This window comes from Leiobunum rupestre, chromosome 4, assembly GCF_980474605.1.
Source record: "Leiobunum rupestre chromosome 4, qqLeiRupe1.1.hap1, whole genome shotgun sequence".
Classification (NCBI taxonomy): domain Eukaryota; kingdom Metazoa; phylum Arthropoda; class Arachnida; order Opiliones; family Sclerosomatidae; genus Leiobunum; species Leiobunum rupestre.
In genome coordinates this window covers 40,457,561-40,483,694 of record NC_143387.1, presented here as the reverse complement: position 1 = coordinate 40,483,694, position 26,134 = coordinate 40,457,561, and the positions used below count along the sequence as shown (strand labels likewise).

General features: G+C 37.8%; 1 protein-coding gene across 3 annotated transcripts in view; it reads left to right on the top strand.

Moving 5' to 3' along the window:
- Positions 1 to 25,888, top strand: part of mib1 (E3 ubiquitin-protein ligase mind bomb 1) — a 69,442-nt gene extending 43,554 nt beyond the window's left edge. The window contains exons 11-18 of one of the 3 annotated variants that reach the window (XM_090171438.1): positions 23,210 to 23,342; positions 23,411 to 23,497; positions 23,569 to 23,748; positions 23,937 to 24,314; positions 24,372 to 24,450; positions 24,519 to 24,605; positions 24,666 to 24,841; positions 25,792 to 25,888. In XM_090171438.1, coding sequence (XP_090027564.1) covers positions 23,210 to 23,342; positions 23,411 to 23,497; positions 23,569 to 23,748; positions 23,937 to 24,314; positions 24,372 to 24,450; positions 24,519 to 24,605; positions 24,666 to 24,841; positions 25,792 to 25,806 — 1,135 coding nt within the window. In that variant the 3' untranslated portion in view covers positions 25,807 to 25,888. Of the gene's footprint in view, positions 1 to 23,209; positions 23,343 to 23,410; positions 23,498 to 23,568; positions 23,749 to 23,936; positions 24,315 to 24,371; positions 24,451 to 24,518; positions 24,842 to 25,062; positions 25,698 to 25,791 lie in introns of those variants that run through there. The other 2 variants (XM_090171436.1, XM_090171435.1) reach the window with 2 other exon arrangements.
- The last annotated feature ends 246 nt before the right edge of the window (positions 25,889 to 26,134 follow it).

Here is a 26,134-nt window from a genome sequence, read left to right as displayed (position 1 = left end):
GACGAATGAATATTGGAAATCTCAAGAAAGACGAATTAATATTGGAAATCTCAAGAAAGACGAATTAATATTGGAAATCTCAAGAAAGACGAATTAATATTGGAAATCTCAAGAAAGACGAATTAATATTGGAAATCTCAAGAAAGACGAATTAATATTGGAAATCTCAAGAAAGACGAATGAATATTGGAAATCTCAAGAAAGACGAATTAATATTGGAAATCTCAAGAAAGACGAATAAATATTGGAAATCTCAAGAAAGACGAATGAATATTGGAAATCTCAAGAAAGACGAATTAATATTGGAAATCTCAAGAAAGACGAATTAATATTGGAAATCTCAAGAAAGACGAATGAATATTGGAAATCTCAAGAAAGACGAATGAATATTGGAAATCTCAAGAAAGACGAATGAATATTGGAAATCTCAAGAAAGACGAATAAATATTGGAAATCTCAAGAAAGACGAATAAATATTGGAAATCTCAAGAAAGACGAATGAATATTGGAAATCTCAAGAAAGACGAATAAATATTGGAAATCTCAAGAAAGACGAATGAATATTGGAAATCTCAAGAAAGACGAATTAATATTGGAAATCTCAAGAAAGACGAATTAATATTGGAAATCTCAAGAAAGACGAATTAATATTGGAAATCTCAAGAAAGACGAATTAATATTGGAAATCTCAAGAAAGACGAATGAATATTGGAAATCTCAAGAAAGACGAATGAATATTGGAAATCTCAAGAAAGACGAATGAATATTGGAAATCTCAAGAAAGACGAATAAATATTGGAAATCTCAAGAAAGACGAATGAATATTGGAAATCTCAAGAAAGACGAATTAATATTGGAAATCTCAAGAAAGACGAATGAATATTGGAAATCTCAAGAAAGACGAATTAATATTGGAAATCTCAAGAACGACGAATTAATATTGGAAGAAATATGTAAAATTATCATAAATATCGGGAAATCCAGAAATATTTAGAATTATCCTAAATATCGGGAACTCCAGAAATATTTAGAATCATCCTAAATATCGGGAACTCCAGAAATATTTAGAATTATCCTAAATATCGGGAACTCCAGAAATATTTAGAATCATCCTAAATATCGGGAACTCCAGAAATATTTAGAATTATCCTAAATATCGGGAACTCCAGAAATATTCGTAAATTAGAAATCTGAAGTGGCTAGACCCTCGCTGACGAATTTCGAAGAAGGGCAAAGTAGAATCTCCGAATGAAGGTGTAATTGGGCGGGCATTCGCAAAACGGTCAGTGCACGCGCGCGTTCTTGCTTTTAGTCTTCTGTTTTTGGCGCTTCTTCGGGTCGACGCTATCGGAATATCTACTACTTCCTTCAGACGGTTCGCGGAAGAGCCGGATCATGCCGTCTTCACTGACATCGGGGGAGATTTTTTTTTCATTCAAATTCCGATCTTTTTCAGATTGGACAATTCCCCGTGGGGGGGGGGGGGGCGAGAAAGGGTTATTGCATTTCGATCCGTCTCGGGGTGAAACGCCCAAAATAATCAATGGATACGAATCTCGACCGAATTTCGATCCTGGCGAGTTTAGCGTATAGGTGACGATATATTCACTAGATTGCGCTAATCGCCTTGCAAATGTTTGCCCGTTATAGTCTTCCTATATAGATTTATATTTCGTTGCATTTAGTTGAACCAAAAGTAAATAATATATCTATAGTATGAGTATCCATCTCCCTATACTGCATTTTTTTAAATAATTAGTCATACCCTCCTACGCATTGCAACCTGGCCACCTGAATTAATGGCTTTAAAAGTCGCTTGATGACTTAGGCCTAAGGTGGTGCCAAGGGTATTAACCTAGCTGATTATTATTATTATTATTAATATTATTATGTAAATCATCTGTATATAACAGGGTTGCCATAGTATTTGGAAACCCGGTAATTTCTTTGGAAATCAGGGAATTTGAGTATAAGCATAAATAGAAAACCTTTGCAAAAATGTAGTGGAAAAAATTATAAATTTTCGCCAAAAATAAGTCAGGGAAAATCTTCGGAGATGGTCAGGGAAAACCTGGAAAAGTCAGAGAATTTGAATGTGAAAAAACTGTGGCATCCCTGTTAGTGGACCTTAAATGAAAAATTATTATATTGCGTGTGCTATTGAAAAGGTTACCATTGTAAACAGTATAGTGACATAATGTATATATGGTTTTGAAATAATTGAGCAGTTTGATTTCCATATTTAACATCGTTAGTCAAAGTAATACCGGCGGTAAAGGTTTAGCCGCGAAGGAAAAGTTTCATTTTTATATTCTAGATGGATACTGAGGTATACTACGTGCTTCTGGTTAAACTTATACAGGGTTTCCACTAAAAACGAATTATGATAAATAACTGAAGAAGTTTTTTTAAATTTAAAACATTCCTCGTGCAGAGGGACATATACTAGTGTAGAATTGAATGACCTTGAACCATACTTTCAAGGTCATTCAAAAACTATCTCGCGAACCGTTTACGTATTTGGTTCCAATTAGAAAGTTGTTGGTCGCCACATTATTAGTTGAAATAACTTGGATTTGACCAATCAGAAGTCGAGAAATTGAAGGTGAATGAATTTAGTGTTTGATAACAAAATAATCTGATAAGTTTTAACGTGACTAAATCAAATAAATACTGAATAGTTAACAACGGTTCAATTATGCCACCGTCGGCTACGATACATGCTTGAGCTCGTTTAACGACGGAGTTCAATTATTCTAAAACTTGTTGTCATGACAACCAATCTTACAGAAATCCGGTTCAATTCATTAACCTTAAATTTCTCGGCTTCTGATTTGTGAAATTTGGTCAAATCAAAGTTATCCGAACCAATAATATGGCAAGCAAAAAACTTTCTAATTGGAACTAAATCCGTAAACGGTTCTCGAGATAGTTTTTGAATGACCTTGAAGACAAGGTTCAAGGTCATTCAATTTTACACTAGTAAATGTCCCCCTGCACGAGGAATGTTCGATAGAAATTTTAAAATAAAAAAAAAAACGTTTTTCAGTAATTTATAATTTTTCATTTTTAGTGGACACCCTGTAATAATTAATTAATAATGAAAAGTACAAATTGTGCATATTTTAGAATAAACATTCTCGATACAGTATTTTCTAAAAGTAGTCAGTAATTGGGAAGAACTTGAGAAAATGATCGAAGGCCGGTTTTGGTCAAACCTTTTTTCCCACCGTTTGACAAGAGCCACACCCTCAATTAAGCTTCGAAGCGTTTCTCTCACTTCAAATACCACTCTCGTTTCAAAATTGCAGCCAGGTCCGAAATGACTTCCCCCTGGAACAAGAATTTCCAGCCGGCTTTCCAAATAATGAAAGTAGTATTGGCTAAACAGCGCTCTACGCCGCGACTGTGGCGGCGTCTTGTTCGCCGGATTTTAGCCTGGTCAGCTTCAATCGCGGAAAAGACTGGGAAAAGGCGTTCGGTATTTCTTCTCTTGTCGGTCGTCAGCGTTGAGAGAAATTACGTCCGCTACATTTCAGTCGGATGGACCTTTCCCGCGCGCTGCAACGACGCTTTCACTGCCAACGGACGCGAGCTATTCCGCTTACTTTCGCTCTTTTAAACCCGGCTGGTGGTCTCGCGAAGAAACTTAAAGTTTAATCATCCGCGTAATATCTTTCGATTAGGCTCTTTATTAAGCCTCGCCTTCCGCAATCCTGACTGCAGTCAGGAAAACCCAATTGCGCCTTTCCGCCGACAAATTCACGACATTTACATTCGCGAAACAAACAACAAATGTCGTTCTGTTGAAAATCCACGACTCCATCTAGACTATAGGCAGGGGCGGATTAATCCCTTTTGCTACCCTAAGCGCTTTAAACATTTCGATTCCCCTGGGCCCCTATAAAATAATGAAAACAATAATAAACAGTAGAATTATATTACACTTGATAACGCAAAAGTTGATAAATCTCTACTAATCGAACTTCAACCTCGAAGACAGTATTTCCAATGTTTGAGGGTAGAAAATAACTCTATTTTCTTAAATTTTGACTATGTAAGTTTGTTGCCCTAAGCAAAAATTTTTTGCTTATCTCGTTTAATGGTTAATCCAGCCCTGACTATAAACAAACTTCTTGGACGAACAAACTACCGGACCCGAATCGCGAGCCCAAATCCCGTTCTTCAAACAGGGTTGTCACGGTACCAGGAAAACTGGGAATTCCTGGAAAAGTCGGGGAATTTTAAAAATGTCTAAAAATCAGGGAAATTCCAGGGAATTTAATTTCGGTTGCAAATAGGAAACTTTTACTAAAATATAGGTTAAAAAATACAAAATCTTGGCACAAAATAAGTCGGGGAAAATCACCGGAGATGGTCAGGGAAAACCTGGAAAAGTCAGGGAATTTGATTGTGAAAAAACGTAGGCAACCCTGTCAAATCACGACAGCGCTTCTATCGAGAGAATCGATAAACTTTTCCACACAAATATACAAACTTAAGATGATAAGCTAAAGATATTAAGTCTAACGTCGATCGCTTGTATCACTCGCGTGGTACAAAAGTTGAGTGGAAATCTTTCCGATACCCGACACCGTGGCGCTATCTTGATTCGGGTCCAGTAGTTTATTTGTTCTAGCTAGAATCTTCGTCGAGTGAAGAGTTTCCGTTACACGTACGTTTGTTTATGGATTTCTACCGCCAATGCCGCCTGATTTTCTTTCCAAAGTTTTGGCAACACGTTTACGAGGGGTGCAAACAGTCGGAGAAGATACTAACGAAGCGCCTGTGGCTGCTTTTATGTCGAATGTATTCGGGTGTAGTAGTATCGTCTACTCACTTTGGTCTGCTTCGTCTCAAAATCTAACGAGGAAGAAACTCCTGGAAAAATGTAATGGCTTTAAGAAATGTGCAGAAAAGAGTTGAAAGGTTAAGGTTTGGAGGGTTGACTGGACCCGTCTTATACTTCATTGTAATTAAATGAAAAATGCCCTAATTTAAAAATAGCAATAATGAAACATATTTAAGGAAATCGCCAAGAAGTAATATTTCCGAGAACCAGGACCTGTAAGTTACTGTTCATATAGCGCTTGTCGAAATAATTAATTTAATTAGACTGGACCTCTTTGTAAATCAGATGTATCTGAAAGAGTTTTCCAATAAAAGCCTTTTATTATTATTATTATTATTATTATTATTATTATTATTATTATTATTATTATTATTAATGGAAACTTTTCACCTTTACGTAGCTTTCTTTGGACATATTTAAGCTTAGCAAAAACACGACGTTCTGTTTACAGGTTGAAAATTTCCATTATTTCGACAAGCACTATATAAACAGTAAGTTGCAGGTTGCTAAGGAAATCTTAGTTCTGCGCGATTTCCTTGAAGATGTTTTATTAAAGCGTTTATTAACTTATTTTATTTCCCTTTTATTTAAAATTTAATTATTTAAGTAACTCATCCTCTATTTAATTTTTGGAAATGAACTTTTAGTGACTTTAGAACGGTGTTACCTATATGCTACTTTTTTAGGTGAATCGAGTGGCTAATAATCAATTATTCCATTAAAATGATGTAAATATTACGAAACAAATAATTTCCACTAAAAGATTCCTTTTTTCAAAATTTATTATATCAAAATATAATATCATAATAATATGAGTGGTGTAGCACCGTAGTCCGAGTAATAATAATTTAAAAGTTTGCGTATTAGAAAAAACATCATTTCGTTAAAAAAAATAGCCAATAATAATTATCTAGATTAGGTTATAATCTATTTTCTAGCTCAAAATCTGGCTTCTTGACTAATATATTTGACTAAAATAGCCCGAATATGATATATTATTATATTATATTATAGTACCTATTGACTTTTGAATCTTGGATTTGACCCGTCCCGCGCCACACTACGCTCTTTATTTATTGATAAATTTCTCCTCGGCCGTATTTAGCTTCTAATGCAAATTGGGGTGGCGGAGTGTTTAGCACTTTCGCCTCGCAGCAAGAGGAGCCGGGTTCGATCCCAGCTTGTGGCACTGGGTGAAAACTCGGAACAATTCCTTCCGCGTTAACTCGAAAAATTCGGTTTGTCTAAAAATTAGTTTAAATTAACGTGTTTGCGTTTCGCTACTTCCAAAACCAGGTAATTCGGAAAATTCTTGGGTTTGTTAAGTTAATGTACAAGATAATTGGAAATTTGTTTAAATTTCATATTTAAAACATATTTTAGGATTGTGTGTACTTAAATGTCCGGGACATCTTGATTATGATATTTCTCGTTTTTACCTACTATTTGAATACCTGATAACTTAGTTATTGTCACTCTAGACCGAAGTTGTAATTAATTGATTATTTAATATTCCCAGAAGTAAATGAACCGAAGTTATCGAAATAGCGCTCAGAATCGGAGGGCGTTTTCCTTGTGAAAATGATGAGAAAACGAGTCAAATAAAAGCTAATTTCCATCCCCGTCTTTTGACGCGATAAATTGCGCTTGGGAATTGTGGGTATAGCTATTTCTATGTATAAAAAATGGTTTCATAAAAACTAAAACGTTTCTTTTACGGCCTAGGAGGTAAACATGTAACTTCATAAGGAAAACGCCTCCAACATGGGGAATATAGCAGTCTGATAACTTCGGTTCATTTACTTCTGATATTCCGTATTGATATTTTCGAAATTTACCCCATTTCACCTCTTGCTCGAGAAGTAAGCCCAAAAAATCAAATCATCCCGGTATGTCATTCAGGGTTGCCACACGTCAGGGAGTTTAAAAATGGGCCTAAAAAGTCAGGGAAAGGTCAGGAAAAAGTCAGGGAATTAAATTTTATCTTGGCACTTTTTGAAGGTAATTTTACCCTAGATCTATGACAAATTCTACGATTATCATTTATTTCCTTGAAAGTTTGGCTAATTTTTTCAACATTGCAATAACCTTTTAAATTCATTAACTTCTGATAAAAGTAAAATATAAAATACAAATGTTGGCGTTAAAAAGTCAGGGAAAATATTTGAAAACATTTTATAGTCAGGGAATTTGAATCTGAAAATGTTGTGGCGTCTTCGACCGTGATGATATCACATTATAACCGAAGCATTTCCAGGGGAAATTAACAATCTTAAACGAACGTTTGGATTTTCATTTACTCTTCAAAAGATAGTTTTTATTAGAAGCGGATGCTGAAAGTACTTTAATTACGCGATGCATTTAATCCCCGTCGAAATTTATTCCGTTTGGAAGTTAGGCTCGTTTGATCCTTGGTAATTTTGGAGATCGCGAAGGTTCGGTTTTTGCGTCGTATTCATCGGACCTGGGCTAATTCCGCCGGTTCATAATGCGAAAATGAATTGTCCAACAGGCCCGGAAAGTAGGACGATGAAAGATTACAGCGTGTTCATCACGTGTAATGGTCGCACTTGTCATTAAACACAAAAGGAGCGGCCGACTTTGCCGCCGAGAACGCGAGCCATTCTTTTCCGATCCGGGTTAGTTCGCGATTGGCGTAACAGATGGAACTACCGCGCCACCGACCGACTCTTCGGGGGCCGCTCGTCAAATTCGCGTTGCGCCGTTATTTAAAGAGTTGGCCGTTTTTTGGAAATGAAAAAATTCGCTTTCGCGTAGACAGTTAATAATGTAATGTTAAATTGGGATTTTGGGGGATTCCTCGCTGAAAAAGTATCAATTTTTTTAGCTCAAGTTGAATGTTGGGTCGTCACGAGGTTCGTACGGACCGGAAAAATCGGGAAATATCAGCGAATTCGAATTCGATTGTTGACAGAAATGTCAGGGAAATTTCCATTTTTTTTTGTAGAAATCAGGGAAATTTATGAATCTATGATGTTTCAGAAAGTTTGACAAATTTACATTAATAAGTTTAAATTATTGACTCTATTACTTCTTTTATATTATGATATGGAACGAATTTAGCTTAAATGATAATCTTGAAATGAGATCACTGTAAACTTAGTTTTAATTAAGGTTATCTTACATCTGAAAAATCAGGGAGATATCCGTGAGAAAACGAGGATATATCAGGGAAGTCGGGTGGTCCATAGTTGTTAGGATGCCCCCTAATAACGCTCTTATTTGTATGTTTTTTTTAATGATTTGATCCTACCCCTGGGTGCGTCACTGGGACGCTTAATTCCCCGAAAAGAGCTACTGGATTTTGAAAATGATCGATTAACTTTGACCGCAAAATATTATAGCCCAAATTCTACAGATCAAAAATCGACTTTGATGGGAAATTTCACGTTTTATAGTCTAATTACAATGTACGAAACTCAACTTTATTCCGATTTTGTCGAAGTATTTGATCCAAACAGAATTAAATTCTTGATTCCCTTTGGATCCAAATTTGGACCGTGAATCCAGCTATTTTTTTAAGGTACGAAAATAAATTTTAAGCTATATCTGACAATTTTATAAATTAGAAAAATTAATGAAACTTTTGAGCATTTATCCACGATCCCTCGTCGTAAGAGGCTAGTTTTCAGCCCCACCTGGTGATAACTAACGGATCAAAAGGCGATAATGTTTCTTATTTAGGTGTCCTAACGTACGCGATGGCTAATGAGTCTCCCTTTGAAAACGTACCATTTCGTCTTTAAGAAGAGAGAGGCTTAATTAGAACCCGCCCCCCCCCCCCCCCCATCCCGCGCTTCTCCCCATTTCCGCGACTACTTCCGGCGCTGGTGGCCCGGAATAATACGCGCATCTCGTGGCTCCATCTCTCTTCCCAATTGTCGCCGATATAATTATCAATATAAGGCCATTACCGACGCCGATATTCGAAAGCTAATTGAGGCGGGTCGCGAACGCCTCTAGTACGCGACGACTTCTTTTTGTCGTGTGTGTGTGTGATCCCACAAGCGTACGATTACTGCTTTTTCACTGATCGAAATTTTAGATGCAAAGTGGAAATAGCGATAACTATCTTCGTTGATTTCAACGTCGTTATTTTTCAAATCTCGCCTTTATCTTTTACTTGTACGGTGTGTTTTTCTCTTCGGTTGACGCGAGTTTAAAATCATTTTAATTGTTATTGGTTTTATATAATTATTAGAATGGTTAAATTAATTTTACGTCCTATAACAGGGTTCGTACAGGGAATTTGAAAATCATTCCTTAATGTCAGGGAAAAGTCAAGGAATTTTAAAATGACCCCAAAAAAAATCCGGCCAATAAATTTTTTGTAAGGAAATATTTTTCAAGGTTTTTATCTCAAACCATTCATTTATTCTCCAAAAATAGTCAGGGAAAACCTGGAAATGTCAGGGAATTTAATTCCGGAAATTTTGTACGAAACCTGTGTAATAATTAGCCATTTTTAATAATTATAATTAATAATAATAAAATGTATTTACAAGAAACCGTCAGCCTGTTTCCCGTTGTTTACTTTGGAAACGAAAGTTTTCAAGACGCGCTTTTCGTAGGACTACTTTTGTTTCTTACGACAAATTTGGCGTTGTATCCCTCCGCCGTAAGTTCGTACTGCCAAGGGGGAACTTGAGGAGCGCTGATGTGTTTGCGCTATTTTTACTCGCGAGGCTGGGCTTGGACCAGCTCATCGTGCCTGTGTATTTTTGGCCACGATTTTGGAGTCTCTCCCTACTCAGTGACGATATATAAGAAAATATAATTTATGGGATAATCTTTTTCTTTTAGAGGGTGGGACGGGGATCGGGGGTTGCAAAAAAAACTATAGTTCATTATAATTTTATTAAAACCGTCGATACTTAAACTAATTTTATTTATTTCAAACAAACCTTTTCTTCAAATTCGATTGGCTCTTGTAAAAGGTTTACTACGTTTTCTAATCGTTAAATCACTTAAATTGCACTAAACTTCAAATTACTCCTTCTAAACTTAAAATTAATCCTTTTAAACTTTAAATTAATCCTTCTAAACTTAAAATTAATCCTTTTAAACTTTAAATTAATCCTTCTAAACTTTAAATTACTCATTCTAAACTTTAAATTACTCATTCTAAACATTACTCTATCTAAACTTAAAAGTACTCCTTCTAAACTTAAAAGTACTCCTTCTAAACTTAAAATTATTCCTTCTAACTTTAAATTACTTCTTGTAACTTTAAATTACTTCTTGTAAACTTTAAATTACTTCTTGTAAACTTTAAATTACTTCTTGTAAACTTTAAATTACTTCTTGTAAACTTTAAATTACTTCTTGTAAACTTTAAATTACTTCTTGTAAACTTTAAATTACTTCTTGTAAACTTTAAATTACTTCTTGTAAACTTTATATTACTTGTAAATATGCTTTTTCATAATTAACTAACTTGGTTCGTCCCCTAAATTTCAATGATTCCATCTGAAAGCGAATTTTGGGCCTATAAAATGAAGCTAGCCGTCGATTATAAAAAAGACGTAATTTTGTCCTCTAGAAAGCGTCAAACCTGCTGATAAAAAATAAAACTCACGATATTGCGAGAACAAGAGGCAATTTTTATTTCGTCTAAAAACAAGTACAAATTATTCGCGTACAAAAACGGTAAAATGGTCGTCGAATTGAAACGAAAGGCGTCACAAAAAGGTGTCGAAAGACTTACCGCGGTGGAATGGTCTTCGTGTTCGCTGGCAAGTCCGCCGCCGAAACTCCATACTTCTTTACATTCCATACGGCTTTAAACGCGGCTATGGGAAGTACAGAAGTATGGCGTCCCAACGCGGGAAACGACGAGCGCGTCACTCGTCTTCGTCGCGATTAAACGCAATCTTCTTCGCCAACAGCCCAGCCACCCTCTCGACGCTTTTCTCTACAGCCGCGTCTTCAGTTCTTCACGGGGGAAATTACGCGATCATTAAAGGATACGTTTCCCAAGCTAAAATATCTCGTCGAGAAAATGTCCCAAAGGCGCGTCGCGATGGTTGTCCGAGATCGAGAAGGATATCCTGAAGAAGCGGAGGACGAGGACGGCTCTGGTCGGAGGCCGGCGTCGGAAGAGACGACTTCCTGTTGGCCGCGATCGTCCACACGTGCGCTCCTCGTGTTCGAAATCCCGTCGCCGAAAAGGTTTTTTGGCGACTCCGATATCAATAGACCTTGTTCCTCCCAACAAACTTGACTTATTCCGAGACTTCGGGACGGTGCCTTGCCCTTATATGGGGCTACCCCCGTTCCCCTCGGGTACCCCCACCCCGCCGCCGCCGTACCCCCTCCGAGCCCCGTTATACCCTCTTCGGAGAGAGAGACTCTTCACCAGACACGGGACCATCCATCGAGGACTGTTCGCATCTGGCCGCCTCCTCCGCCCGTCTCGTCCAATTCCGATCACATTCGAAGCCGGAAGATGGATAAATATTTCTTCTTGTCCCCTGGGGATTTTCACCTTCAAATATCGAAATTGCTAGTATCGGAAACTTATCCCGTCACTCTGGGCCTAAATTGCTTCCACATTCCCTTTTAACTAGCGCTAACGAGTTTCGCAATTTTGCCAGTAGGCGCTTCGGATTAATGATTAATTCGTATTTCTCCTTTAGCCTAGGCGTTGTCCGCCATTACCTCAACCGTACTTTGCTAGGTAACTCGTTATACCTTCCAAGAATACCGCAGTTTTAGAAATCATAACGGGCGTGAACGATATTTATTCGATCTTGTTTTTCGAATGAGCAGCTTTTTCGTAAGAGCGCGATGTAAACGGGTCTCGTCGAGTGCGAACTCGACCTCCGGAGGGGGATAGTATGTGTATATTTTCTTCGCGGGTAAAAATTGTACGCTATTTGAATACGCCTATGCGCGGAGAGTATGTTTGGGATATATAAGAAGAGGTCCTATATAAATTAGCGCGCTCTGGAAGCCAACTTTGGTCTTGGATGGCGCTTGCCATTGCCTTCTATTGGGTTTCCCCGCGAGCGCGTCTAAAAATACCAGCCAAATAAGATCCAGCAAAGACACCCCTCCCTCCCCCTCTCTCTCGCGAATGTCCCGGCGCAAAGATGGCTTCTAGCGGCGAGCGCGCGCCAACGACCAAAATCGCGTTGGTCCGGAAGATTTTTCGGCAGAGCGCGGGGGTCCTCTTCGAAGCAGCTGCGATTAGGACAGCGAATCCCCCGGCGAGGGCCGCTTTTTTACCCTATATGGAATTCAGGGTCCCTCGCGTCACGTATCTTTCGAGGTCTTCCAACTCGCGAGTTTCATCCGCAGCGAAGTTCACCCATTGAGGGTCGCTCATAATCGAGGAAGTTCATTTTTAGGCGAGCCCTGTTCCCTAATTGATACTGTTGAGAAGGGTATCGCGTTTTATTCGATTTTAATTAACGCGTTCTACAAAACGTACCACGGTGTATACGATTTCCGGTTTAGTACGAGGAATTGCTTATAATCGTATACTGACAATTTCCAATTATTACACTTCACTAGCTAAAATGACGCTTTGTTTTTGGGGAGTTATTTCCGTAAACTATCGCGTGTAGTTTGGATAATGAAAAGGGCGAAGAAAGGAAAACGATATTGTGGTCTATCCACATTCGATTATTATGTCTATAGAAATTGAAGTTACGCGTGGAAGTTTTCGCGTTTCAGTTAGGACGTTGTAATTTAGAATAGCAACTAGACTACTTCGAGATAGTGGAAAACTCAATCGCGTTCTAACCCTAAAAATACGGTGGTTCATTCGGTTCTTATCCCCGCCCTCGGATAAATATGAAACGGGCTCCTCGTACAAATTGTGAAAATTGGAACCAACAGTTTGGTCGGTTTGGGTTTACCATTAATAACGCGTTGTACTCGCGTAGTAAGCGTGGACATATTTAACGAGTAAGAAGAAATATTTAATTTCCAATTGGAGGGCAGCGCGCGCGGAGGAGGCGCGCGTCTGGGAAACGAAGGCTATTTTTAAAATGAAAGCTCTGAGCTTTTTGGAGCTTGTTGTTAGGCGCTTTTAATGGTGTCGGAAGCTGATGGCGAGAAAACTTTAATGGCCGATTCGAGTCCGGCCTTATTTATTATCTTTGCCTCCTCTCGCGGGACCCTGTTGCGACTGCTCGTTAGCGGGCCAGACCTGTCTCGCGCGATTAGCCTCTTGTTTCTCGTCAATCGATGTCCCGCCGCTAACTGGGCCCCCGCCGCTACCATCTATAGCGCGGGGGCCCACCGAGGGAATGCGCTTCTAATTATTGAATTCGAATGCGTCGAAATTTGGAGGCTCATTCATATTTTCTCTTCAATCGAATACTTCTATCCTTGGGGTTTTAAGAACACGTTTATTTCATTACCGTCCAACTGTCTCGCTCGATACGATGATAACCGTACGACGTTTTTCGTTACCGTAATGCCACCAGCGGATGGTCTACTTAAAGTCCTCCCAGGTCTACCTAATGATTTCCGTACGCATTTTGCTCGATAATGGCTCTCGTACGCTAGTACGGAATCTACTCGCGGAAAGTATCTCGGACGTGTCTTTATAGAAAACAAAATGGCTGACAAAAGGCTCGGTTTTAAAGAACTATTTGTACGTCATTTCCAAAAATCCTTTTACCCAAAGCGACTTATTTAAGATTAGTCGTCGATTAAGTTAGCTTAATTTTCATTGAACCGAAAGCCTTATGAGCTTTCTTAGTAACGTGTTTGCGCTTGAAATGAAAATGGCGGACGTCGAAAACGCCTAACATTCGGTCAGCGAAGAGCGACACGAGTCGTCTGGTAACACTGGCTGCCTGCCTTTAAGAGGAACTAATAATAGGTCCTCCGGTAGCACTGCCTTCGCGAGTAACCCTCCTACGCTGGTAACCCTCCTACGCTGGTTGTAGGTCGAATAGAGCACCAGTCAGGCTGTTCAATACAAACCGTATTACAATAATATCCAAAATAAATCGAGATTCTTTGACGTCACCGTGCGGGGGGAGGGTACTTAATCCTTTACGGCATTCCTTTCCCCTTTTCCCTTCTCGGGACTGTAAGGCGCAACTTCGTCCGTTGATGAGAATCTTAGCTCTTCTTCTATTTAAAGAATCCAAAATGGCGTCGACACATACGCGTACTGGAAAAAAAAGTTCCCGGAGGGAAAGATGCGGTAAAAAAAACCTGAGCGCGAGTTGGTTGAAAATTCTGCGAAATTAAAAATAGTTTCTCTATCCCGCTTAAATACTTTGATATACGCGTTCGCGAAGTACATTTACTCGTAAAAACGTTTGGTGGCGCGTTTCGACGCCGAGGACTAAACTTTCTATTTATAGACGATTGGGGAGGCTCGAAGCGAGGCTTAGCGCGTTGGTCTTCGCCGACTGTCGCCAAAGCGCGGAGAGAAGCGGCCAAAAATGCGGAAAAAGACGAGTGAACGGCCGATCTGTTTGCTCTCATTTGGCGCTTTCCGTTGGCGAACGCGGGATCCTTCGACGCGGCCACCGACCAATTGCCGAATGACGAGCCTCTGACGTCACCCCGCGCGAATCTTACAACGAGACGTCTTTGATAACTTAAATATTTTTCCATCCCAGCCACCCCCTTCGGCTATATCCCCCGCTCCGACGTCGTCGTGGTCTTCGCTGTCGCCCACACTCGTACTTCTGCGGAGCGGCGAGGAAGTCGCGATGGACGCGTTACGGAATGCCCGCGACACCCAACCTAGCCAGCCACTTGTTACAGCCTGTTAGGCTCCGCGAAAACCGTTACTTTTTTGAAAGACCGTCTCCCCCCCTCCGTCCGCGATGTTGTCCCGTTGCAAGGCGTTCCAGTCCGAGACTGCTTCTGGTATTTTAAGCGATTCCTCCAGTGGCTGGCAGTTGGCCGGGTGGGGGACTGTCTCTAATCATGCCAATCGCGCCTATTTCATTTTATCCCATTCTACGTAACGCCGCCATTTATTGGTCAGTTTCCCTTCGATAAAAATGTGATTTTGGCTCGTACGTTTTTGTAGTTGACCTCGTCTACCCGATAAAAGCATGGCGCGTAACTAACTACGAACGTTATGTAGGATCCCTCTAGCGAAGGTCGGGGAATCGAAGGAGATTCCGTTTTCGAGACTGTTCCAATAATCCAACTTTGGATATCCCGGGCTATTTGAATGCCATTTCCTAAGTCTCCATTTTTCATTAGTAATAATTGGAGGAGCGAAGTTCCCGCAATCGACTCCAAAATTACGTTTCGGCGAAGCTGTATACTTCCAATACTCCGTGACGCCCAACAATTTTATCGTTTCTGACGAATCCCAGGGTCGGACATTCACCGAAAATGTGTACGGGATTTCGCTGGGTTTCGGATTTCTTAACTTTTGTCCCGGATTTCGGGATTTATCGTGGGGTTTCGAGATTTATCGTGGGGTTTCCGGATTTATCGTGGGGTTTCCGGATTTATCGCGGGGTTTCCGGATTTATCGCGGGGTTTCCGGATTTATCGCGGGGTTTCCGGATTTATCGCGGGGTTTCCGGATTTATCGCGGGGTTTCCGGATTTATCGCGGGGTTTCCGGATTTATCGCGGGGTTTCCGGATTTATCGCGGGGTTTCCGGATTTATCGCGGGGTTTCCGGATTTATCGCGGGGTTTCCGGATTTATCGCGGGGTTTCCGGATTTATCGCGGGGTTTCCGGATTTATCGCGGGGTTTCCGGATTTATCGTGGGGTTTCCGGATTTATCGTGGGGTTTCCCGATTTATCGTGGGGTTTCCGGATTTATCGTGGGGTTTCCCGATTTATCGTGGGGTTTCCCGATTTATCGTGGGGTTTCGGGGTTCCTCGCCTGATTTCGCGTCGGATTTCTGGATTTCTAGCGGAATTTAGAGATGTTTAAAAATCTTTCTTGGAAAGGGTACGGGATTTCATTGAATGTCCGACCCCTCGGACGAACCTGAAGTCGTCATTGCCACCATTTCGCGATATTTGCTCACTTTTAATAAAACATTGTAAAAAAAGTTTTTGTTTTCTTTGCACTAGAAATCGGTTTGTTGGTTAACAATATCCGACGCCCTTTGTTCAAATTTATAAATTACCAAATAAATATGAACCCCATGGTCACGGGCGGTTTATAGGAAAAATAAAGGGCTATTTTTTTCAAAATAAGAGGATTTTCTAGGACTATATATGCTATTTTATTTACTAACTTTATGCATTTAAAAACAATATATCTAGATAAATAAATCTTTGATTTTCTCTTAAAAAATAGAAACAATTTAACCATGTTAACAATAACCAAAGTATAGACTTTGTATAGGAATTTATCCTATAGCTAAATCTAGTAATTTAACTGAGTGGCCGAATTTGAAATGGGCAAAATATCAAAATTATAGAATTTTATAGGACTTTTGGGGGCTTTTGCTAAAAATATAGGATGTTATAGGACATTTTAGAAAGATAGGAATATAGGACCTCTGAGGAACTGCGGTTGTAGAAAGGTTAAACAAACAATAAGTTCGCGAGCTGTTGTCTTTTGTACTGGCGCATCCTGCTGATCAATATTTATTTAAGAAAACCGTAATAATTTCCGAGTACTTCTTGAGATTTCCGAGATCATCGAATTCCGTCTTTCGAGATGGGGGTAATTAATAAACGGCCGTCGTTCAAAATCCGATCGGACCATCGGACCATCGGAGCTCGGCCAGCGAGAGTTTTATCAAGTCTGCGAATTCGCTAGACTATATCATTTCCGCCACGGGCTCGGCTGACGGCCAAATTTTATACTCTTATACCGTGTGCCCCCCCCCCCCCCCTCCATCCGGATGGATGATCCGAGAACTTAGTTCGCGCGTGCTCTATGGCGTCGAAAAATTGGAAATGACACTCGGATGACGTCAGAACGACGCGCTCTCCGGGAAGAATTTGAGCTCTTTCTGGTTTACCACGGGCGCGAAGTTATCTAAATATAAACGTCATTACGAAGGCTATACGGCTCTCTTTCGCGCGGATACTTTATTAAAAAGACGCTTCTCAATAGGCGAAACTATAAAGTAAATTTGGTCTTAACCAACTTGTTAAAATGGGAAAACAAAATCACGTGACTACCATTTCACAGCCAACTTCGATTCGGTAACTCGTGTTCATAGTTGGTTGGCTGTGCGATGATAAAGAAAAAAATATTCCTTCCAGATACTGCAAACAGCTAATTAACTTACAACTTTCTATTACAAAATGTTTCAATGAATAATAATAATTAGATAATTTATATGAATCGATAAAAATTTAAAGCGCCATTAGCAAAATAAAATAAATAATAGTTCTTATTTCTTAGGATAGATGGCGCTGCAGTCCTCCACAAAGTAACGTGACTACCATCTTTTCAGCCCCCCTCGACTTTATAGTTTCGCCTATTCTCTCTCTTCTCTCGAGTAAACGATTACGGGTTTTTTTTCCAAAGTCGCTCGCTTATCATACATTTTTCTCCCAAAATGGAGTCCCGCGTATTTAGTTAAATACTTTCTTTTTCGTTTTCGGAATAAATTTTCAATTTAGAATGAGCGCTATATTCTTAGTGCGTTTGAGGCGGTAGCCTTACCTCTACGCCTTATTATATTTCGTCCACTCCGACTGCTATATTGCTCGTCAATGCTTTTTCTTTGTGCTTATTTTAAACGGGATTCGTTTTAAAAGCGCCTTTTTTTTCTTCCGTTGGCTTAATTCCAATTTTTTGCGCGAATAAAAACCCGCGGGAGGCTGGATAACATTTTTGCCTTCGATATCACGAACGAATTCTTCGAGATTGTTCCCGAGAAAAAGACTAATATTTTGATATTTTGGCGTTTCTGGTTTCATTATTTTTAAAACAACCAGAAAAAAACGAGGAAAAGTAATTTTAAAGTGTTTTAAAGTCTTCCACAAAAATTCTTGAAAAATTGCCTTAAAATAAAATCAACCACAAATGTTTAAACCGTTTAAATAAATAGTTTTTGGTCTATAAGGCGTTTTTAACAATTTTTTAAATAGTTGTTTAAATAAAACAGTTTGTCTAAAAGATGTTTTAAACAACTTTTTTAATAGTTGTTTAAAACTATTGAAATAAATGAATTTTTTTAACAGTTGTTTAAAACTATTGAAATAAATGAATTTTACTGTTTAAGCCGTTTAGATAAATTGAAGTTTTTGTCTAAAAGGTGTTTTAAACAATTTTGAAATAGTTGTTTAAATAAGAGTTTTTGTCTAAAACATTAGTCAGCGGTCAACTTAACCTTATTTTGAATATGGGGATCTCGAGAGTAGTACCAATCGCGGTCATTGTTTGAAATTTCGCACACTACGAGTGAAAAACCAAATAAGCGTCTCCGAACAAGCGCTCTTAAATCCGAGAAAATTAACTATGTAAGTGTACTGAACTTTATTAAACCTACACTCAGTGACATTTCACAGGAAATGATAATTTCCTGTATTTTGTTGAAATTATTTTCTTTAAGGAAACAAACACTTTACAAATTAGGTATGTTTTGTGTCGCAGCGAGGATTGTGGCGAAGAAGCAAACGTTATTTGAAACAATTCGATAATTTTCTTCAATTGTATCGAAAATTTCGGGACCAGATTATTATTAATATAGTTAGAAAGGCTAACTTTATATTTTTTTAACGGAGAAAACGCCCTGCTCTACCAAATAGGCGATATAAAGGCCACCTTCCACTATGCTTCCATTAGCTTTCCCACCAAAGAAACACCGTAAAAATTATGAACGTAAATTCGAGTATAACGGAAAATTTTCCGGAAAGTGTCCGAGGCCTTTTTTCCGGAAACATTTCCGTATTTTTCCGGAAAAAAATAAAAAAGTTTTCATTCCATGATTAGTCTAATATATTGTTTTCAAATTTAAAAAGCGGCAGTTTCGCCTCATTTTTTCGAATCTAAAAGTAAAACTAAACCTCTATACTAGCTTTAAACTGATTAACAATGTAACACTATTAATGTTTTGTAGTATGTTTACTGTTATTAGACATTTTATATCGATAATAAGTTAAAAAATTAAAAACCCTTAAAAAGTAATTTATATTTCAATTTTTTTAATTTTTTAACAATTGCGGAAATGTTACTGGAAATTTTCCCGCATTTTATTTTTCCGGAAAATTAACAACACTATTAATAATCAAGATTTGGTTTTATAAAGGCGAAATGAAATCGGCGGGGCAATTAAGTGCGGTATTTTTCAGGAGGCAACGATAGGGGGCAGAAATACGTCGACGGCAACTCGCAAAGTTTATAAAACCTTGACTGTGCCCTCTGCGAAGAGAGAGGGGCCCGGAGTCCTATTTTTGGAAAGAATTCCCTCAACTCTTCTGGCGCCCTCCTCTGGCTCCTCCGGAGCTGATGCTGCCAGCCAGAGAGCGAGAGGATGATGCTGAATGTGGATGAGTGTCCACCCCCGGCCCCTCCCCACCGATGAAATTTTCACCTTTCACTACAGCCCTCTCCGCCACTAAAGTCCCTCTCTATCTCTACCTATCTAAAAAACGCACCTGAAACGGATATCTTATGCGTTTACTTTTGTTGTCCGTTCTGTTACAAGGCTGATACTCAGTCACTTTTTCAAAATCAGTCATTGAAACAGGGTTCGTACACGACCTTTAAAAGTTTCCAAAAGGTCAGGGAATTTCAAAATGTTTACAAAAAGTCAGGGAATTTCAAAATGTTTACAAAAAGTCAGGGAATTTCAAAATGTTTACAAAAAGTCAGGGAATTTGAAAATGTTTCCAAAGGTCAGGGAAAAGTTAGGGAATTTGAAAATGTTTAAAATAGGTTGGGGAAAAGTCAGGGAATTTTAAAATGACCCCACAAAAGTAAGGGAATTTTAAAATGACCCCCAAAAAAATCGTACCAATAAATTTTGAAAGATGTACATAGTAAATATTTTTCAAGATTTTACCTCAAACCATTCATTTATTCTTCAAAAATGGTCAGGGAAAATTTGGCAATTTGGTCAGGGAAAACCTGGAAATGTCAGATAATTTAATTCCGGAAATTTTGCACGAACCCTGTAATTTGATAGGTTTTCTCTACAAAAATATATTTCAGAGTGAAATTTCATTGGGAACGTTACTAATAATCTAGCAAAAATTGTTAATTTAACTCCAATCTCATAACTCTATTTTTCAACCCCTATAATTTAATTACTATTATGTTTAAGAAAATATAAGAAAATCCTACTTTTTTAAGAAATAGAAAGTTACTATTACAAATGCTGTGGTTTTTATTTTAATAAATTTTATTTTTAGTGACGTTTTGATCACTATTTAGTCACTTTTTAGTCACTATTTTCAAAGTGGCTAGTCACTATTTACACTAAAATTTAGGCTAACACTGTCAAATTGTGAGTATCAGCACTGCTGTTGTCGTAATGCACCATTTCGTTACGTTAGCGGAACCTGAATAAGTCAGGGATTTTATCAGTCAACAAACTTTGCATCGCGAAGAAAATTCCCAATATAGTTGGCCAAAAATGAAGTATTATGCCGGGCACCTTTTCCATAGAGACGATCTCACTATGCTGTTATAAAATATAATTAAGTTTGTGATATTTAAAATAAATTGTTTCACTTTGTACTTTTACCTTTGAAAACATGAAAATTACCAGGAATATTACTAAAAGGGTCAGGGATATTGTCACAAATTGGTCAGGGATAACCTGGATAAGTTGGGGATTTGCTATTCGGAAGTACGATACTGTTTTAAGTTTTGTGTGATGGTAGATGACGACTCGCCAATGTACATTATTATTCGATAATTGTTCGACTAATAACTAATTCGATAAATTTCCAGTGCTTCCACATGCGGGGAATTTTTCCCTTTTCCGGGATTTTTCAACCTTCCAAAACGCTAAAAGGGATTAATGCAATTTAAGAGGGAAAAGTGAGGGAATACCGCCTTTCGCTGGGGAAACTGAGGGAAAACTGAACGGAAAGAACGGGATTTTTTAGCTTTTCTGATAAAATTGCCGGCCTTTTCTAGTCTACTCTAATTTTACATTTAGTCCATGGATATGTTATGAGTTACAGGTGTAAAAAAACACACATTTTTAATACGTTCCTAAAACTTTTCATCTTCATAGTAATGAAAGTCATGATATAAATATCAATTTGCGGCTTTTGTAAGAGCTCAAAATATAGTGAGGGATAAAAAATGTGAATTTCCAAGTCAAAAAAGGGGAAAAAGGGATCTTTAGTTTCATATGCCACTTCACCGGGTGTATTCCTCAGAAAATAGATATTCAAATGTAGTTTAGTAATTTTTTCACATAAGCTACTGATTTAAAAAAATATGTTATGAAGAAATAATAAATTATAAGCATTCCACTTGTACTGGTAAAATACATTTCTCACACATTCTCTCGTTGGTGGAATTTCCGCCATCTTGGAAAATGGCGGCCAAAACTTCCAAAAGCGTTAAAAATGCACCTCGAGTGTTAGCTAACCGATTTCTTTGATGTAAACTGTTACGTAAATCAAATTTATCTTCTATGACTATTTGACGTAAAAGAAACCAGAAGGGCGTATTCAGAACCAGAAACACCAATATGGCTCAGAAACTAATGCTTACGTGAAAAACGGTGATTTCTCTTTTAGACTTAATAAAGCGTAATAACTCAAAATTACCAGTTATTCATAAAAAAATATTTGATTTCACTTGCGCCATCTTGAAAAATGGCGACCAAAATCTAGTTCTACTTAACTAATTGGCCCTATCTAAAATTGATTCTTAAAGCCAAACCCGTAGTTCATTTATAAACATATATTTGTTGGAAGCTATATTTGTTAAAAGCTATTATTAATCTAAAGCAAGTTATTTATCCATTTTTATAATATAAATATTATAATATAATATAATTATAATAATATAATATTTTTCAAGATGGTGAAAATATTTTTAAGAGTGTTTTTAACTGTAAAGTCTACTAAATAATACTAAGAAAAAATTGTACACCTGATTACTAAATATCTGTTTAATACCCTCGAATACCGCCGATTATGTTTGATTCCCTGATTGCTCTTGACACTCATAAAATGCTGGCGAATGTTAAATACCATTGAATTTAGAATATTATTAATTTCTGAACTTTTTCCGTGATTATTTCATTTTCGTTCATCGTCTACATTATGTATGCAGATGCCTAATTTTAACAAGTAAATACGATTTATTTTAATCGGATTACCTTTTTTACTGATTACCAGTGATTCTTGGTGAATGCTAAAAAAAATGATTTCCATCGAAAAAAACAATAATTACCGAATTCAAGTAATCCATTCCCAATTTTAATAAGTTAATATCGTTGTTGATAATTTGATTACGTTTAAATACCATGTGACCAAATGATAAACAATTTGGTATTTGATTTCCATCAAAAGGCAAATAATTACCGTATTCAAATAATCGAATATTCAAACGTTTATTAACTTGATTACCTAATTATACCGTTGGTTAGAATTACGTTTGGTTATTACCGATTACCAGTGATTCCTGGTGAATGCTAAAAAAATTGATTTAAATAGAAAAAAACAATACTTACCGAAATCAAGTAATCGATTCCCAATTTTATAATTTGATTACGTTTGAATGCCACATTATTATTACTGATTACCAGTGATTCCTGGTGTATACTACTGCTTTTTGATTTCCATAAAAAATTCAAATAATTACCGAATAATCGATTATTCAAATGTTTATACACCTTATTACCTAAGTGACTAATCTCTCGCGATAGAACTGATTTGAAGGCATTGACTTTCCAAAAGTCAAGTAGCCTTGACCAGCAAATACAACCCCGCTCTATTCGAGTAAGATCCAGTCAATATGTGATAAGGTTACAACATCAACCCGAAATTGTTAATTTGATTCGCTAATAATCAGTGGCGTTGAATATAGGTTGACCTCGGAGCCAACGGGTTCAAATATCGTTTTCGCTGTCCCATGGAAATTAAATTTACCCGGAATTAAAAGTGTACAAAGTTTGATGGTATTAGCGATTATGGTTGGTTTTTAACATAGCAATTTGGTATATTTTCCATGGCACCGTAGCATTTTTAAGAAGTAATTGAAACTCCTAACATATAAAACTAATGGACCCTGTATTCCCTACAGTCTTTATAACTATGCTACATTCTGTAGGAAAGCACTTAAATATATTCGTAGGGGAAAATCGATTTCCGTGTCTCTTACGTAATCTGCAGCGATGCGTGCTTATGATTGTAGATGCTTTTCGGACCTAGTAGAGACGAGCGTCTAGCTTTTCGTTGTTAAACTGAAAATGCGTGTATTATAAATATTTGCATATTTTGCGTAGCGCCATGAGGATCTTGCTATCGAAACTTCCGCGACCGTGGATCGTGGATGAAAAGAAGGACGATGGATATACAGCCCTTCATTTGGCCGCTCTGAACAACCACGTCGAAGTGGCCGAACTTCTCGTACATCAAGTAAAAATGCATTCCCAAATCTATCTTCTGACGCTTAATGATACGAATAACGGAATTGCTATTTACAGGGGAGAGTAAACATGGACTTGCAAAATGTGAATCTTCAAACGCCGTTGCATTTAGCCGTTGAAAGGCAGCACGCCCACATCGTCAGGGTGAGTACTCGTACTACGATGTGTCTTAGGTTTCAAGCCGAAGTATTAATGCGAAATTTGAATTTGGTTAGCTTCTTGTCAGGGAAGGATGCAATTTAAATATTCCGGATAAAGACGGTGACACTCCGTTGCACGAAGCGTTGCGCCATCATACTTTATCGCAATTGAGACAATTACAGGACATGCAAGATGGTGGAAAAGTTGGCGTACAGGCTCCTTCTGCCGAATCTCCTCCTCATTGGGGCAATGAAGTAAGCGCATTTTCAGGGACAGATTTTATAGCACGTGAAACGTCTTGGTTATCGCCTGGAAGGATTTGAAACGACCATTAAGACGACTATTCAATAATAGACGATTTGTTAATATGTCTCGATCGCAATTTAACGGGATTCGGCACCATTTTTTTTTCGGAAAATTGAATGTTATTGTTTCGTTACAGCTGCTCATGGGTCTGGGTACGCAAGGAGCTGACAAGAAAAGTAGCGCTTCTATTGCCTGCTTCTTGGTGTCATACGGTGCTGATTTGAACATCAAAAATAAGAAAGGACAAACACCGCTTGACCTGTGTCCTGATCCAAACTTGTGCAAAGCGCTGGCCAAATGTCACAAAGAGCGATCGAGCGGACAACATCCCCTTCCGACGCACATTATTAACCAACCGAACGAACAAGATTCCCTCGATGAATGTATGGTGTGCTCCGACATGAAGAGAGACACGTTGTTCGGCCCTTGCGGACATATCGCCACGTGTTTCCTCTGCTCGCCCAGAGTGAAAAAATGTCTCATGTGTAAAGAACCAGTCACTTCCAGAACAAAGGTACTTAATATTCGTAGTCTTTTCGATAGTGTTCTTTCTGACCACTTTAATTTTTAGATTGAAGAGTGCGTCGTCTGCTCTGACAAAAGGGCATCTGTTCTTTTTAAACCTTGTGGACATATCTGCGCTTGCGATGGTAATTTTTTTCTTAATGTCGAGTATGTTTAGAACTTTAAACTAATGTCAATATTTCCATATTCATAGGATGTGCCGCTCTAATGAAAAAATGTGTTCAATGCCGCGCATCTATAGATAAAGTAGTTCCTTTTATTGTTTGCTGTGGTGGAACTGGTAATATTTTGGTTTTGGGTTATTTTCGTTTTCTTCAATTATTAACAATTTTTTTTTCAGCTCCTCCTCCTCCTACCCCAACTCCTCCTCCAGTGCCTAATAACAATTTGCTCATAAACCACAATCTAAACACTACTCCACCTCCCGTTGTTGGACTTCTTAATAATGGAACAAAGGACACTAGCAACAATGATGTTCAAAAATTGCAGCAACAACTACAAGACATCAAAGAACAGGTACATTTTAAATTGTCGTGAAATGGGTGATCCACCTCCACCTCTTTGCTTTATTGAACTGGTTACCTACCTTACCTTATCTGAAAATGTTTGGGTGTCCCTTGAAAAACAGGGTTTAGAGTTGAAACGCTATATAATTACTTGGGCCCCTATTGCCGACATATCTCACGCGAAAAAAGAAAATAAACTATTATTTAATTTATTATTATTTTCAACTTTAGACGATGTGCCCTGTATGTTTGGACCGCTTGAAAAATATGATTTTTCTTTGTGGACACGGAACATGCCAAATGTGTGGCGACCGTATGTCGGAATGCCCAATATGTCGCAAATCTGTTGAAAAGAGAATTCTTCTATATTAGAAAATTTTTTATTTCAAAAGTATAATATACTCCCTATTTAATTTTAAAAGAAGAATAAGAAAACTAAAACTTTTAAAATATATAGATAGCATTTTAAATCTTACAAAATTATTTGAAACTTAATCTTAGCTTTCTTAGTTTTTTTGTTGGGTAATTATTTATGTCAATAGTGGTTACTATAAGTACAATCTCGTACCTATGTTCAAATGGTTTGTTATTAGTCAAATATGTGGCAGGCGAATTGGGTTATGATAATTAGCATTTGGAATACCGAATAAAGTTAAGCCGGAATAAACGAGAGGTATGAGAAATAAGCCGTTTTCTTTCTACAACACTTTGTATACAGTTTGAAAGGGTGCCAACCGTGTGGACACTCGCACTCCTTTAACTATGTAAAATGGTTACACGTTTTGGCCCCCTTTTAAACTCTCGCTGCTAAAGTATTGTATTAGTTGATATTTTATAGTATGAAATAAAATTATACTGAAACAAAACCTGCTTCAACTGAAAACAATCTTATTCTTCCATACGAAACGTTTTCTTTACAATTAAAATCTGTTATTATTTTTGCAATCTCTTTTCGAAAAGCACCAACTGTTCTAGAGGGGCTCACTGTTTCTGATTTTTTGACATGGCTGTCATGGCCTAAAAGTGCAAGTGCCGATGTTAGCCTCTCCAATCGAAGCACTTTTAAAACAATGGATACTGATTATCACATTAAAATAATAAATGAATCGATTGTGATTGGTTTTCAATTTTACAAACCCGATGTTTATACTCGCACTATAAACATTTGGGCTACACTTTCTACTCCTCCTCAAGAGTATTACGATTTGGTGATCTTGTTAAGTTATAATTGTTTGCTTAGAAGTTGAGTTTGAAGCTGCTATATTGGTGTGGACGTAGAATATTTTAAAGTAAAAAATCTAAA